The sequence below is a fragment of the Anser brachyrhynchus genome (genome assembly GCF_964034855.1).
Source record: "Anser brachyrhynchus genome assembly, chromosome: 3".
Taxonomy (NCBI): Eukaryota; Metazoa; Chordata; class Aves; order Anseriformes; family Anatidae; genus Anser; species Anser brachyrhynchus.
In genome coordinates, this window is record NC_137696.1 from 752,273 (window position 1) to 769,442 (window position 17,170).

The following is a 17,170-nucleotide window of genomic DNA, read 5'->3' on the forward strand; positions in this document are numbered from 1 at the left end:
CATGGGCTCTGGAGCAGTTCATGCATTAGCACCCAACCTTCGCTCGTGCATGAGCACCCAATCAATTCATGCACGGGCTCCCAGTTGGTCCATGCACAGCACCTGACCAGCTCGTGCATGAGCACACGATTAATTAACATGTGTGTTGATTTACCTGTGAGCACCTCCTTATTTCACAGCTGAGCATGCAATTAGCTCACATGTGAGCACCCAATTAATGCAGGTGAGGTGCACGGGGCTCCTCTACTTTGGAGACCTCGCCAAGTCCACGTGAGCACCAGAGCCCCCGAGCCCCTCACTCTGACACCTTCAGTCCCACCAGCTACGTGGTGACCCCTTTCTGCCAGACCAGGGGGTGCCCACAAAACCCCCCACGCCGGCCTCTCCCAGTTCCCCCAGCTCACCAGATATTAGGGCATGCTGGAAATGGACCCCAACTTCTCTCCTTCTGCTGTTGTTGGGAATCTGGCGGCCATCTCTCGATGATTTCCAGTCTTTTGAAAGCTAATAATAAATGGTTTAATTGAAATGTTTTCAAGTGTTGGGTTTTATTTTTTTTTCCATGGCAGTTTGTTTTAAGCGGGTAAATACAAAAGGAGGTCTTAAGGGAGTGCCAGAGGCCACCACCAGGAATGTCTGTGGGGAGCAAGGTGTCCCCAAAAGAGCAGCAGGGTGGCTGGGAGGGTGCGCTTAGCAGGGAGCGCAGCCCCAAAGTCCCACCAGTGGGCAGAAGCTTTCCCCAGTTTGATTTTAATGGGATTGAGATAGAGCCCGGGGGCGAGGAAGCCCACCCAGCTGTGCCATAGCCCTTGGACATCTTTGCTCAGCCACCCTGCTCCTCTCGAAGCCCCAGGGGCTTTCCATAGCAAGCTGTTCCTTTGGTCTGCTCCTGGAAAATACACGTTGGTGCTGGGGAAGGCAGTAGCAGCGTTTTCCAGCTCCCAGCACGCCGATGTCGTGCTCACCAGCCCTGCCTGCGGAGCCAGGGGATGCTCTGCTCTTCAGTTCACACCCACGCACATGGGCACAAGCACAAACACTGGGGTTTTTGTCTCTTGGATGAAAATAATTCATGTTATGGGTCACTGAAGCCAAATTCTTTCCAGTACCGCCCAGTTTTTAAAGCTATTAGAACAACATCAAGACAAATCGAGTTACCAAACAGTGTCACCACCACTTCCAATGCTCCCTGGCCCCAGTCAGTCCCGTCCCAAGAGAGCAACGTCTTCTCTCGGTGCCTTAAACATAAGGCGAGGGCCTTCGAGCCCCTTTCTTCCCCAAGAGGCAAGAAAAAACACAGCTTTCTGGTGTGGACACTCAGGGTTTTGAGGCAAAGTTTCCAGCTCCCGAGGCTGATGTGTGCCCCTGCAGGCTCTGCTGGGAGCGGGGTCAGGATCTCGCGCTCATCCAGCATTTTTTCCCACGTGTTCATGCCTGAGCCTGCATCTCCTCGCCGAGATGTCTTTGACAGAGGGAGCTGAGCTAATCTCCCAACACAGGGCAGTCCCAACTCTGCGCAGATAAAATAAATATTTAGCTTTAAAACATCTAACAGCTTTCAAAGGGCCCAGGATGGCCCATGCATGTTTAGACTGCATGCACAGCAAAGGGCGCGCATCCCTTTAATCATCGCCGTTCGTCTTTGGCGCTTTTATCTGCAGATCTTCGCTGTCCTCCACGCAGAGGCTGCTCCTGTTCCTCTCAGCTCTGCAGATAAGGCAGTGGAGGCACAGCCAGCCAGGGTTTGCCCTGAGCCCAGAGGACGAGTGTTGGGAATACTACCCCTGTGTTGTCACCAGATGATTTTGTGCTTCATCTCCAAGGTCGATGCTTCTCCCAGGAGACACCTTGAGAAGGGGCAAGGCACCTGCGATGCTCCTGTCGCAGTGAATTTTGGATGAAAGCTTTGTGCTTTGCATCACACTGTAACGTTTCTTCTCTCCAGCTGTCTCAATCTTATTTATTTATTTGCTTTCCCAGGAGTGGTTTAATATAATGTCATTAGCAACATCGAGCCAAGAACAAAGTAGATCACAATACAGTGTCTCTGCCTGGGTGCTGTGTGCTTGGGAAGCCAGCAGGAGACCTTGCTGCCTGGCCTGGCCGTTCGAGCTCCGTAGCAGGACCACCACAGGAGGAGCACCAAGCTCCACACAGCCAAGACCATCACGGGAGGAGCACTATGCCCTGAGTTGTGGAGCCCAGCACCTCCTCTGTTCTAGGGGTCACCGAAGAGGAACGAGATGAGTCCTAATCTGAGAAATGAGGCATGTTTTTCTCTGGAAGTCACAGACTTTAATGAGAGCCTGACCCAGGACCTTATAATCTTTTTTTTTTTTTTTTTTAATTCCTTTTGAATTAACGTATTTGCTCACTCGGTTCAAATGCATATTTCCCCTGACCCACAACTACTTCAATGTGACGCTCTTCCAAATCAGATTTCCCCAGGAATTTTTACTGAAAACAACCGTCCTGCAGCTTTGGTAACATCCAGCCCTCAGGAGCAAACAGCGCTAAACTGACGGACAGTCCCTTACCTTCCTTGGATGGAGGCTGCCGTGCATGGAGGATGTGCAGGGAGGATGAGGAGGATGGAGCCGGCCCCAGCCAGCAGAAGGAGGTACCCCAGGGTCAGCACTGGATTGCCTACCTGATGGTGGCTTGGCCGATCCTCATTTTTCCCTACAAGGAACCACAGGGTGTCCAGCTCCAACAGCTCCATACATCTTCTAGTTCCATTCATCCTCCACGTGGCTCCAACCTCCAGCCCCAGGGGGAGGCAAGGCAATCGGGGGATTCGGGGTTCATCCTAGACTGTGAATTACATTTTTTGGTTAAAAAAAAAAAGAGACAGAGAGAAGAAACAACAACAAACTTTTTTTTTTTTTAGGCTTTGTACTCCTAATGCCACCAGCTTTCCAAGAAATTTTAAATCCAGTAAAATTCACCCAAATCCTATAATCGCTCATGAAAACAAAGGCTGGCCAGATTATTTTTGCTAAAATGTTGGCAGGCTTGCGGCTTCATGAAATGCAGCTTTGTTGAATGATCTGCTGTGGGGAAAAACGCACATCATTGGTATTTCTGGTTTTGGAAACAAGGCATTTCAGAAGAAATGGCCTTTAAAAATAGCACATTGCAAACTAGAAGGGGAAGGTTCACACTGTTAGTTTTCAACCCTGTTTTCCCCCCAGCTAAAAGGAAAGGGGTGGGGGGGGGGGGTGCTGATATTTTTAGGCTCCTGTTCCTGCCACTGATGCAAGGAAAGCTGCTTTTCCCAGAGCTGGCAGGGGCTCCCTGTGGCAGGACTGCTGTGGGAACGTCTGCCTACCCCAGCTCTGGGGAAACGTGGCTGGAAGGAGGTTTGGGGGCCAGGAGCTTATTTGTGGGTGGCCAGGGTAGGGGCTCACCAAGCCCTAGCATTTTGGGGCCATTGCCAGGGGATTTCTTGCAGGGAGGTCTGCACAAGATGAACGTGGCGCTGCTGCAGCTCCTCAGCAGCACGCAGAAGCAGGCCTTTGAGGAGCTCTTTGCAGCTTGTTCTGGGGTGGTGAGGATGGGATTGAGCAGCTACACCCCTGCACAGCCCCACAAGGAGGAGCAGCTCCAGCAAGACCCAGGGGTCCCTGCAGAAGACAGGGCACAAGCAAGGTAGGAGACAGGACCTCTGTTTCAGGCATGCGTGAGGTTTACCGAAGTGATTTACTTGCATATTAACACAGAATACTGGCATTAGCAACTTTATTTAGAAATAAAATGCAAGAGAGGGACAAGAATTACATAACACAGGTTGTGTTCTTTGTTAAATGTAAAAAATAGCATATTTTAAGAGAATTCACCTCTGTAATAACACTGCAAGATATTCAGCATTTGAAAGCAGTAGCAATTCAGGAAAACTTTCCTGACACCACCCAGGCACCATCAATTCCAGGAGGCACAGGAAACAGAGGCAGTGATCTGACAATTCAATCAATTTGTTCTCAGGCTTCCTAATACCAGGTCCACAGTGGTGGAGCCACATGACAAAGCACTCAGCCAGGATGAACTCACTCTACCTAGTCAAAAAAAAAAAATTTTTAAATGGGCACCCTTTGAAGAATCAGGCTTCAACTCAGATCAGGTATCATCATCTCGTCATTATGTCTGACCTCCCGCCAGAGCAGCTACAAGCCATCCTCCAGCAGGAGGCAGGCAGCCAGCACGAGTTGTGCACTGCACAGCTCAGGGAAAAGCCACCCACTGCTCCCACCTGACCCAGATCTCCTTTGTCTTACAGGTGGAGCAGGAGAGGCACAGATCCCCTGTTATTGCAGGTCCGCAGATAGAGTCACTGACACAGTAACAAACTTAACTGAGAAAGTCAGCAAAAAACAAGGCAGAGGCCTAGACACCATAATGTATGCTGAAAAGGGAATGCGTCTTCAATTTTTAGAGTCATCGGAGCTACGATAACCTGAAATAGGTTGAAGACTTGCAGTTGTGCTACCCCTCCACCCTGCTCTTGGACATCAAACATTAGAATTAACACCACAAAAGTCAATCTCTAGATTTGCAACTTCTGTTCTCATTGTGACAAATAGAAGCAGGAAAGGGAGTGCTGAGGCTTGCAGATGCCTAGCACTGGATGGCCACTGGCCAAAGTCAGTAAGGAATGAAGCCTCCCGCTGCCCACCATAGCTCCCAGGGACGGTTCACCCAGAGATGCACTTTAACATAAGAACAAAATCTCAGGGAAAGAATGTGGGCAACTGTCTGTGCAAGCCTGCCAGGCATCTCTTGACAGCCTTCCTCACACTGGAAGGAGCAGAGCCCCAGCTTAATCATCAGGAAGGTTTTCAGAGCTGCTCATCTGCAGGACCTCTTCCTCCACTGATGCAGAGTCAAACGAAGGACGGTGCAGATTCAAGGTGGGGCTGTGACTAGCTGATCTGAGAGAATATGGGAGGAGAGCAGATTTGCAGACACAAACCATACTAATTCAGAACACAAAGAGAAACAGAAAAAAAAAAAAAAAACAAGACAATTGATACTGGAAGGAAGGAGCAGTGGATACAGGATGCCCAATTCTCATTTCTCCCTCTGAAGTATTTGCCACATCATCACCATGTCAGAGGTCTGAGGCCACTGTGCCTGATGGATGTGGGCTTCTTGGTGCTTCTAGTGGTCTCTTACAGTGCCTCCATATGACTAATCCCAGGCGAACAGCAAAGATAAGACAAGTCACTGCCAACAGTATAACTGGAAGAGAAACACAAATACATTAGCACGTGAGAGAAAGTCAGTGCTTCTTGTCACGCTCTAGCTCCCATTACAGCAGGCATTCAGGAAAGTGCTTAGGACAAAAACAAAGAATGCTATAGAGGAGCCAATGCCCCCCATCAGAAACGTCCATCAGGGAATTGCTGTGGGGCAAGGCACAGATTTCAAAGCTTCACTGCTGTCCAGTAGAACTAGCCCAACGCTTCCCAGTCAAGGCATATGTAAAAGGGGTAGATCTTACGGATGCTGGCATAAAAATGCATTACATGAACAAAACAATCCAAGAATAGTTGAACTATATAAAGAAACATGCACTAGTTTGGGAAAAGCACATTCTTGTCCTACCAGCCAAACAAGCTGAACCACTAAGGATGAAGTTTTGCTGGTATAAAAGCAGTAGAAGCACCTCCTGCAGGAACACAGCTGTCTGCTAGAGATTACACACCTTCACATTCCTGATGGCCATGGCCATTAGGACAGGAGCCACCTGTGGCCTCATGGCTTTAGCAGACAAGCCCTGCTAAATCCTGCTGGCTGCTTTTAGGCAATATCTGGCTCCCAGCTGCCCACCCTGCCCTTACAGCAGAAGGAGAACACGTATTGAAGTGGCTTTGATGATGGTAGTGGTGCAAGTCCAGGAATGGGCTTTAACCACTGGTATGTGGCACTGGGAAGGCTGTAGGGTGGCACTACACTCCCTTCTGCTGATCCTGTGGTGGGAATAGGAATCCCAAATTGCTACAGCAGGATTGAGACTTTGTGCGTCCCAGTCCCTTTCATGCCAGCATAAAACTACTCATGGTGGCATAGCTTTTACCAGGCTGTTGACTGTACAGTATTTATACAGCTTAAGCCCTTTTACAGTGCATGACTACATCCAGCTCAGCTACAGTGGCCTGCAGCAACCAAATAATCCTGGCAAAACTTGTCAAGGCTAGCCTGGGCTCTATGTAGGAGGGGAACATGTGCAGGGCTTTGCATTGTGGAATTCAGATACAGCTTCTCCTTGGGTCAGAAATTAAAGCACTGCCCGGTATCCCAGGTGGTACAAGGCAAGCAAAGTCCAGTCTCCATCCCAGCCCTGCTCTTCTGTTGGCCTGCCCTGGGTCAGAGGGCACGGAGCTACCAGCAGAGGACCCAAAAGCTCGCAGAACTGGCAGGCTTCTCTGAAGCAGCACAGGTGGACAATTGTAGGGCAAATTTATTGCACCTGGAAGTGAATTGGAGGCAACACAAGGTTTGATTCCAAGCCCAAGGGCTCATGGGCAATAATTCCCATTGCAAAGGGAAACGCTCTGCTCCACTCTTTAGTTTGCAAAATGAAATGCCTTCTAACAAATCTAGCTCTATTTTTCATTTTTAAATGATATTTTTCAAAAAGAAAGTCTTTCTGCTCCTAATACACGGGAGAGATGTGGAACTGTTTACTGGCCTTCTTTTATGAGAACTGGAAACAGTCCAAAAAGATTCACCTATAAAAATGCCGTTGGTGGTTGGGGATGAAAGTGAGAAGTTCTTGCACGCGCTTCCAGTCAGAGCCACTACGACCACTGGGTAGATAGTGAGGTTATAACGGACGTACTTGTCAAGAAAGAAGTTTTCTTGATAAAACCTGTAAAGAAAAAAAGTGACCTTCATAAAACCTGTGAAGAAAAGTGACCAAGATATCTATTTTTTCCTATATAGAACTTAAGGAAAGAGTCAGACTTGAATGTTTTGCTACAGGTCAATGTGGAACAATGTTCCAAAATCTTTCATTTACTAAAATTGATAAGATTTAACAAAAAGTTATCAAAGGTAAGTTTAGGGAAAAAATAAAGCCATGTTTGATACAAATTTTCCACAAGTGGAGGGTTGTAAAGGAAAAGGTTAAATTCAACAAAAAAACCTTCTTGTTTCTTTCAAAGTAGGGGCAGCACCATGGAGAATGGATGCTTATTGCCTGATGTAAAACCTCATGGGGTATATTATGGTGAGGTGACAAAATTGCTTTTGAGTGGAGGTTTTCATTCACTGAGAGGGGAAAAAAATTAATGAAGTGAGCTATGAATTGCAACAGAAGCCATTGTACTGTTGGTACAGGGACAGATCTTATTAATGAATTGGGGCAGATGATCCAATCTGTTTGTGATGTCAGAGGTAGAAGGGCTCCTTCAAGTCAGGCACGAACCCAGGAGGTTGCTTACCATATTACTAGGAGGAGAGTAAGGATGCTCAAAGAGGTAGTTGTTGCTATCTCGTTGGACACATCCCACTTGTAGATCAACACAACAGCAAAATTCAGCAGAGAGGCAATGGTGGTCCACGTGGCATACAGCGCCAGCCCATTCTGAACCTGCCACACAGCACAGCAAGGAGACAAGCAGGGATAGAACAGCAATTACTAGTGTCATTTCTTTCTTGTTTTGCTGAGGCTTTGGAGTCCCCAAAATGCCCACAAGATCCACCCCAGTGGCATCTGTAGGATTCCCCATATGAAGCCCTGCAGCTGCAGTGGGTACGTCTCACACACACCCCAAAGTACACAGTCTGCCTGGCTGCTCAGCCCAGTTGTTGCAGGCTGCCTTAACTGGCAGGGAGAAAACAGGTTTTGAATCTCAAAAACCTCCCAGCAAGCACATTTGCTATGTGGAACCTGCCGCAGGCAATATTGAGAGCTGGAGTCACTCTGGAACAAGGACAGGGAGACCAGCTACTCCCAAGTCCCCGTGTTACTCTTGTGTCTCAGGAACCAAAATGCAAGGGTATACAAAACAATGCCCACTCCCACTTTGTGCCAAGAGACTTAGAGACATTTCCAGCAGGGTGGGTAGGAAGCTTTACGTATGGACTCCCAGCTTTGGAGAATCCCCTTCCGCTGACAACCCTCCTGGCTCCTTGGATGTGCTTTTTCAGCTGACCCAGTTTCTCACTGAGCTACACCAACGTCAAGCGAAGGAACCAAAGGCAGTTAAAGCACACACAGCAGCCAGGGGAAGATCTGCAGTGTGAGGGCTCCTGGGTGTGGGAGGAAGGGTTTGGGGTAGCAGATCTGAGGAGGGCACAGGGAAGGATCAAGGAGTGATGGTATATATTTATTTTATTTTTCTGTGCTGTTTGCTGAATATATACACCCACTCTCTTCAGGGACAGCAGAAAAGTCATTTTCCTCCAGAATTTGGCAAAACTCAGGAAGGTTGAAACCCTAACCACCTTATATAATACAATTTTTACTAGTCAGATGCTGAGGACATCTCTATCAGCCACAACAAAAGTCACCCTTAGGAATGGCGATTCCCCCACTTCCTCTGCAAGAAGTACTCCTCTCCCCACCACACAAAGATCTGCGCTAAAATGCTTCACTGAAAACTTCATTCTGCGGCAGCTGGAGAAGTGAGGGGGATATAACTGGCTCTGATCCATTCCCATGTCATCTGATCAGAAACTGAGCTACAATTAGAGCCTATGTGCACCTGCAAGTTAAAGTCAGGGCAGAAATCTCCCCTTACCTATCTCCTGCCCTTGAATCTTTCATTCTCAATACATTTAGCACTATACAGAGGTGTGGGTTGTTTTTTCCTGTTTGTTTGTTTTGAGCACTTACTAACAGTGCAATTTCCTACATGCCACCTACTAGGATCCGGATGAGCCAGAGTTCAGCTTTGTGACCCTTCACAAACCACGAGGAATGGATACTCAAGGCTCTGTGTGAGATGAAGAGAGCAGCACACGTGGCAAGAGTGAGGGCTACCAGGAGCACCAGGGCTGGGAGGAGGTATCTAGGACAAAGAATACACACATACACATGGCATACAGTGCATTTTTTAGTGGTGTCACAATACTTTAATTCATAGTTTTACTGTTTGGCCTTTACTGACTTTAAGTTAATCAAGCCTTTATTAAAGGTAATCACTATGTGTAGCCCTCATTTTGACACGCTGTTTTACTCTTAATCATTAAGTTATTATTTTCCTGACTGCAGCTGATTTCTTCACCTCTTGACAGTGGTGCTATTATAAGCCCTTCGTGTGAGCGTGATTATGAAAACAATCCAAGGCAAGGAGCTTAACTGCATTTATGAAAGGTGTCATAGCTCTTGTCTTATCTGTGGGATAAAACACTGAAGAACTGCAGCTTTGAGGAGATGTTAGACTTCAACAACCAATCCTCCTCTTGGACAAGATGAAAACATTGTGTAAAACCCTTAACTTTTTTTTTTATGAATGCTACTTTTCACCAAGACCTGCCACAGTGTTTCACGCAGGTGTGATTAAGCATTCACATGCAGGAGAAAATGGTTAAAATTAAGCACTGGGGCAGTCCCATCATGAGGGTTAGAAAGCCTGTACAAAAGAAATGACTTACTCTCGGTCCCACAGAAATAGCCATCCAACATTGAGTCCATTATTTAGAATCCATGCCACGTAAAAAGGTGTTGGCAACAAGTCTGGCTTTATGTATACACATCCAAGTTCATTCCTGTCAGGAAAAAGTGGGTATGGAGAAAGAAAAACAATGCCTGCATTGAACAACCAAGCATTACTGACGCCATTTTCCTCATGCTAACAGGAAAAGCATGTTTGAGTTGGGCACTTCAGCTCAAATCAGACTGTTTTACTTCTACATCCTTTTCAGAGGTAAAATACAATCCCTGTGGCTTTCCCCATCAAAACAATGTCTTGTGATACAGAATTTCTTGCTTGTCTCTGCACCACCATTGCAGTATCACAGACACAGTGGGTGCTAGGGACTGACTGCTCCACAGATGCTCCAAAGTTTATGCTATTGGTGGTGGCAGCAAAAGTTATGAGGATTTTAGTCCAGTTCTTGGGGGAAAATAGGCTTACAGGATCATAGTGTGAATGTATATTTGTCTATGTGTGTACATACATACATGAACTCAATCTTAAACACAATTTTTCCTTCAGCATTGGCCAGTGTCAACTAAGAGACTTCTTACATGCCATGTAAAAACAGCAAACACACAAGATTCAAGCTAAGTAGTCCATGGTCCCCCTTGAAAATCTATCCCACAGGAAATACATAATATTACAGATAACTCATGAGGCAATTATTGAACTCATAGCCCCAGGAAAAGCTTCAAATCCAATTCAATGACCCGGGAGACTTGTCAGTGTTGATTCTCTGACCCCTGCCAGAGAGTAAACTCAAAAGGATTAGCTTTGTAATTCAGAAATTTTGCCCCCGTGGATTTTCAGTATTTAGTAGTGACTGAGCAGCTGTATCAGATCACATGAATCAGCAGAAGCCAGGCATCACAGAACAGTTTACATGCTCACATATTAGAGCATACACCTTCAAACTGCTTTCCAGCTTTGGATGTGGAGCCTCAAAGAAGCTCCAGAGCTTCAGCATCTCAAGTCAAAAGAAATGGCAGTGATTTTACTCCGCCTTTTACTCCAGAAAAGTGGGGTAACAGGCCAAGCTACAGCAGGGAAGAGCCACCCCCCATCATTTGCACCATGAGCGTGGAAAATACCTTCGACAGATCCCTGACAAGGCGTACAGGAGCCAGGCAAGCTGCCAGGCATAGATGACATTCCAGATGAGGAAAGTCCAGCCAGCTGGTGTGAAGTCAGTGTTGTACTTATCCGAGATGTTTCCAGGGGTTGTCCGGAACAGACCTACAGTGGTGAATGTTATTGCAGACTAATGTGTTACTACATACTGAGGATGGGGAAAGACTGCTGGTTTTCTCACCCTGCAATCTTCCTCGAGGCTTAGTCCACACCTCAATAGATCTGAGGGAGATGAGAGGATGCCCTTGTTGAAAACAAACCACATGCTGCAATTGGCTTGCCTTTAAAAACCCATTATGGGATCACTATCCCTTATGGGGAACCCTGAGCACCTTCCTCTTGCAGAGAACCAGAAAAGCCAGTTACATGTAAAAGCCAGAGAGAAGCACAGCATCCACTTCTGACAGACTCAGCTGAATAGTGTTCAAACCAAGTTCTACTGCCCTCTATAAACAAGGCCTGAACAGCTTCAGACAGGGATACAAGCGCAATATATGTAAAAATTGCTTTTCACCCACAGCTAGATCCAGGTTCACCATGGACAAGACCATTTTAATTTAAAAGGACTTAAATGCACTAGCTGCCTCCTCCTTGCTCTGATAAGGGTGTATTTGGAGAAGTGAAATAGATCTCACCTAAGGCACCATTATACCATGAAGTGCTATGATGCACAAGATCTACCTCTCTAAACGATGACTACTAAACAATGACTATTTGCTTGCATTACCTTTGAATAGTCCAGTGGCGTTTCCAGCATTCAGTATCACCATGACTGTGAAAGTAGCTTGAGATAAAAACATCACAAAAATCTTCAGCTTGTATATAGAGTCCATTTTATCCTGCAACAAATTAGAAACATTGTTTGGCTATCCTAATGTATGCCTAGTTTTGTTTCACATCCCAGAGACCATTTTAGAAAAAAATAACGTTGTAAATTCCCCAGTTTTAGCTGCTATTAATTGAATTTTCAGTTTTTTGTTTTTGTGGGTTTTTTTTGATGAATCTGTTAACCTTTCTGATTGAAGAGGAAAGCTTCAAAACTTAAAGATGAAAAGGAGAGGAAAGAATCCCATATGTACTTAAGAACAAGAGAGGCCTTTCATTGACTAGGTGGATGTTTGAGCCAGCATCCTCTGGCAGCAGTCAGTATCAGCAGCCCAGAGAACAGTCCAAAACAGGGAAAACAACTGATAGTTTCCCAGAACACTCACCCAACAGCTCAGAGATTTCTAATACTAGCATCTTAAATAGTCTCTCATGAGTTTTTAAAAAACAAATTCTAGATCCATAAATTGATCCAATGGTCTGGTGAAAAAGCTGTCTCACAATGTCCATGACAGGCTGTTAATTAACTCTCTCTGCCACCCCCCAAACTGTAATGGCTAGAGACCCCATACAAGTTTCAGATGGAGAGCAGGTGCTACAAACACTTGGGAAGGCTGCCTTGTTTCTGGACAAACCTGAACCACAAAAGCAAAAAACCCTTGCCAGATTTAAGAAACCAAATAGCAATCCATGAGTACCCAGCAATTAGTCCACTGTCACCACCCATCCCTTCCTGGTATAGTGCAGGGCAAATGCTATAGCTCAAATTTGCCTGTAGATGTATTGCAGGGGGGTTGCAGTCTAAATAGTTAGCAAGCAAGTGTAAAAGATGGGTTCCAGCTTATGTTATAGCACTGCTGCATTTATACCGAAGCCAACAGGCCTAGCATTTCCTCCACTTTTGAAAAGAAATATGAAACATTAAAATCTGGCTTTGCAGCTGAATGCCTTTTAGTTCAGGATAGCTTTTCACATTTACCTCTCTACTCCTATAACTACTACAAAATAATCACTTCCTTTCATGGGGGTATTACCTCCTCCTGCTGACTGAAAATACGATTTAAATGCTTTAGCATGTCTTATGAACTTCATGGACTGTAAAGATCTATATACTACATTTTTCAAGGCTTCTAAGTAGTCACTTGAGCTCTACACGTGACCTCCACTAGTAAATCATTGCTATATCAAGAAAAAGTTCTGTTCCATCTGTAGAAGTAAGCATACATGCATCCACCCAATGGGCAATAACTATTTCCCCTCACAGCCCAGCACTTGAACTGTCTTTTCTATACGGAGACACTTCAATGTCTTCTAGGGTCAGCAGGAACAATAGCAGTTGTTCCAAGCTGCTCAGCATTTAACTAATAAACTCCAGTTCCCACTTCAGTGCATGGTTTTACAGTTCCGGGCTTTGTTCATGGGTTTAGCTGCATCCAGATACATCACAAGGATCACAAGGAAGTGGGATAGGAAACTTTTGTGCTAAATTCATGTAAACCTTTCCTTTTCAGTTCCATTTAAACAGAAAGCTATCCATTTATTTTCATGAAAATCTTACGTAAAACTCAATTAACTCAAGATATCAAATCCTGATGAGATTTCCTGACGAGAAACGTCAGTCAATCCCCAAAAAACTTACTGTCCTCAGAGATATACTGAGCTAGCAAATTCTGAAAAGAAAAATCCACAAGTACTACTAAAAATATATTTTCTGACTCCAGAAAAGGACTGTTCTGCAGAATTCTGAAAACCACGAAAATATAGTAGAAGAAATATCACTGTATGCTTACCTTAGTCTTTTATTTTTTTCCTTGAATATAAACTGTAGGCCACTCTGAGCCAGTATATGGGGCTAGATGGCCCTTTGATCTCACTTGTCTGGCCAAATCTACGTTGTCCTGACAGTCCTGTAATTGAATTCAATACCACACTTTTTTATTAGCATATTTGGAATAGACTTGATGACCCAGCTTCAGAGAAATGCATACTTGCTTACGGAAGTCTAGGAGGAAAGCATTATTTTAAGGCCAGTCAATAGTTTCACTGCCTGTCTCTCACCTCTGGTCTCCCTCTAATTTATTGCTGGCAATGAGAGTCTGCAATATTTCCCTGCCTGCAGTAATCAGCCACATACACCCTTTAGAAGGATCAGAAATATTACTCACAACGATCCGCACAGTTCAGAGGTTTTTTGGCAGTCTTACAGCTGTAGTTCAGCTACCATCGGCGCTGACGTCTCCGCTGCTCAGGCTTATCTATAGAGATTTTACAGAACTTTCAGCAGATTAATACTCATGCATTATTTAAAAACAAATCACTGTAGTTAGAAATGCTTTCTGTCCGTGAGCTGCAGCCTCTGATTGGTCAAAGCCTCCCAAAAGCAAACACTTACGCAAGAGAAATATGATTACTTAACAAGGGCCTTTTATAACAGCCCGAGCAATGCACGTTCCCAACTTGCTGACAGACAAAAGCTAATGAGTGCCTGCTCTCGGGCTCCCTCCTGCTTTGTATTTCCATCCCTCTGCCACCAGGAGGGAATAAGAATATCATAGGTCAAAAAATCACAGCCAAGGCAGCACTCCTGGGTGGGAGAAGGGATATTTTCAGGGGTGGCTGAAAAAAAGGAAAGACAAAATCACCTGGATTTTGGCTTTGGAAAGCTGGACATGTAGCAAGCTCTAGATCCTGGAGCTGAAAGTTGAGCTCCTGTCAGGACTTGGCACTCTGGGAGCATTTTATAGCATTAAACATTGTATAAGTATGAATAACTTTTCTAGTACAGCAAGCACGTGTGTAGTAGTCCTGTATTTTTATACTTAACATCTATTCCTCACAAAGCATTCCTACACAGACTGTAGGAAAATCCCTAAAATGGGCCTTGATATTGGTCTTTTTGTGGAGTAATTCCCAGATTTCATGGAGTCTGGAAACTCCTGGGAGAGCCTTTCCAATGTCAGAAACAGAAAGAAAGGAAATGTCCAAAACCTGAAGTCCTAAATGGACTTTTTCAAGATTTATTATTTTTAAGAGATTGGTTTCAAGTATATTCCACTTGTAAATTTGTTTACAAATATAGAAAAGGCTCCCACTATAAGTCATTCCCACAGAATCAGAGCAAGCCCTGTTGGTTGATTAGTCTCCACCTTCTACAGGACTGCAGTCACCTCACATCCACTTGTTTTCCTCAAATTTAAACTAGTATTGTCAATTGAAAAGGTGCCTCAGCATTGAAATATCATTACTCTTGTGCAGCTACAGTATCTACCAGGCAGGCAGTCTACCCGCGGGCTCCCCAGTGCCAACTAATAAGGGCAGTAAACAAACCTGTGATCAAAGGACACATTCCTACCCATTAGAAGCAACACCATGGGGTTGGGAATTAATTCTGTTTGGGATTCCTTGGCTTTTTAGATGGCAGAGGAAAATAAAAATAAATGCATGAACACGGATTTGCATTGAGCCAGCTGTGGGGAAGGGCAGGGCATCCAGCCAGCACTGATGTTCCCTAACTTATCAGCATAGGTCTGAGGTCCACCCTTGGAAGGCATTCTGATGGGGAAACCAGTGGCTTAATTATGATTCATGTCAGAGAATACATTATGCTCTACACACTGGATCAGAAAAACATTTATACACATATATGTGCACTTTTACTCCTCATATAGTCCAAACTACCCCAGCGCAATTTTAGACACTCCCCTTTCTTCCAGTGGACAGGTGATCTGAAGTTCTTTACTTAATACAGACAGCTTACTTACATGTGCCTGTAAGGCACAGCTGGTCAGCCAAATCCATATTAATACAAATCCAGGGCAACTTCCATGTGCAGAAAACATCAGCCAATCAGGAGAACCAACAAAATTTGCTGTCCCATGTAATAACCAGCAAGAACATAATACATCTATTGTGTTTTAGTGACAACTGGAAGTGATGCCATCATAGCAGTGGCCTTGTGCCTAGCTTACTGGGGCAAGAGGACAAGTTTTAGACCTGCATTCTGGGTTTCAAAGAGTTATTTCTTCAGGAAAAATTGCAACATAGGCCTTTGATAAAATATTCAGAGTTACTTTAGCATGCAGCTCTACAGCCACCCCCCAAAGTATGTTTTTAAAGTGCAGAGGAATGTGCTTAGTGCTTATAAATGCATGTGTTAAAACTGAACAACTCTTGCTTCACTGGGCTGCACAGCATTCCCAGAAGTGGGAATTCTCAATACAGCTACAGCTCTAAGATACCCCACTATCAAACTGAAAGGAAGCCTTCATGGAAAGGCCCTCCCTACCTTTCTGGTGTATCTTCACTGCAAGAAGTGTTAGATTTCCATCATCCACAGGGGTTTCAATTGATGAATCCTGTTGAGGAAGAATGATATTGCCAGATGAACGACAGTTACACACACTTCAGCTAAGAAATAGTTGCTCATGTTCACATTCACAGACAAATGAAAGCATGATACAACACAAACTATTCTGAAGCAGACTTAAGTTTGCATTTACTTGGATCACAACAGAGGAAAGCTGTTTCCAAGCTAACAGTTATTGTACTATCACGGCAGTTTTCCCCTGAAAGAAAAAAAAATATACATACTCTTCCTATATTACCAAAAATCTTTTTAAAAAAAATGAACCATCTCTAAGATCCTTCATCTGTAGCTTCCTGGAGAAAAAAATAAGGAAAAATGTGCTTTTTAAGAAGGAAGGGGATCTATCATGCCCGTCCTTTCCCCATGCAGCACCATGGTGTATTGCACCAGTGTCAGTGCACCTCAGATGCCAGTTCACAGGGAATACTGGGACCACAGCTCAGCTGTCTGTCCCCCATGCACCAGGACCAGGAAGTGGTGTGAGCATTTACAGGGTGCTGAGCTAGCATGAGCAGACTTTGCATTTGAACTAATACCTGCTGACAAGAGAAAGATCCTTTTTTAAACATGAATCCTCTTGCTAGTATCTGAAATAAGGCATTATGAGCAGACAGTCTGAGTCCCAGTGCAGAGCACAGAAAGTGGAAGCCAAGCATTTTCTAACTGAGGGTACCACTGTGGAGGCCCTGCCCTCAAAATAAACTCATATTGCATTGTGCAGTAACTGGGACAAGTTCATCTGTGGGCAGCTCACCCGCTTAATGGTACACAGTGTCATTAGCAGGGAGCTCCAGAAAGCAAAGCACCTGAAAGTCAATATAAGAGTCACTTTTCCACACCGTGGATGACAGTCATTTAGGATAGTGATATTCATCTCTTATCTGTGGATGACTGTCATTTAGGAGAGTGATATTCATCTCTTATCTGGAGACCAGCACAATGGTCCAACAAAAATAGTGCCCAGGGAGCACTTATATTTGATTCCAACCAAGCAACTCAAAGTTGTCTAGCCTATGAAAAGGAGAAGCTCACACAGAAGAAGCACATGGACAGGGAAGAGTTGGCCTGCAAAGCAGCTCTGTGCATTGATTTCCAAATGCAGGTATGAGAGATGACATACAGGTCAGTGTCTCAATGCCACCAGAAGATACCTCTGGGTCGAGTCAGAAAATCTCCTTCCCCCATCCCATGCTGAATCACA

General features: G+C 44.9%; 1 protein-coding gene across 7 annotated transcripts in view; it reads right to left on the reverse strand.

Annotated features, from left to right (window-relative positions):
* Positions 1 to 529: 529 nt before the first annotated feature.
* Positions 530 to 17,170, reverse strand: part of LOC308192682 (uncharacterized protein) — a 71,216-nt gene continuing 54,575 nt past the window's right edge. Inside the window, exons 1-11 of one of the 7 annotated variants that reach the window (XR_013948985.1) lie at positions 13,769 to 14,063; positions 13,394 to 13,510; positions 11,506 to 11,617; positions 10,739 to 10,883; positions 9,604 to 9,717; positions 8,873 to 9,017; positions 7,446 to 7,594; positions 6,732 to 6,871; positions 3,840 to 5,238; positions 2,651 to 2,814; positions 530 to 1,512 (exon numbers count right to left, since the gene is read on the reverse strand). Coding sequence is in view for 3 of the 7 variants with exons in the window: in XM_080586533.1 (XP_080442659.1) it covers positions 5,108 to 5,238; positions 6,732 to 6,871; positions 7,446 to 7,594; positions 8,873 to 9,017; positions 9,604 to 9,717; positions 10,739 to 10,883; positions 11,506 to 11,611 (930 nt within the window). In the remaining 4 variants the exon portion in view is untranslated. Of the gene's footprint in view, positions 2,280 to 2,650; positions 2,815 to 3,724; positions 5,239 to 6,731; positions 6,872 to 7,445; positions 7,595 to 8,872; positions 9,018 to 9,603; positions 9,718 to 10,738; positions 10,884 to 11,505; positions 11,618 to 13,393; positions 13,511 to 13,768; positions 14,064 to 15,888; positions 15,959 to 17,170 lie in introns of those variants that run through there. The other 6 variants (XR_013948986.1, XR_013948987.1, XR_013948988.1 and 3 more) reach the window with 6 other exon arrangements.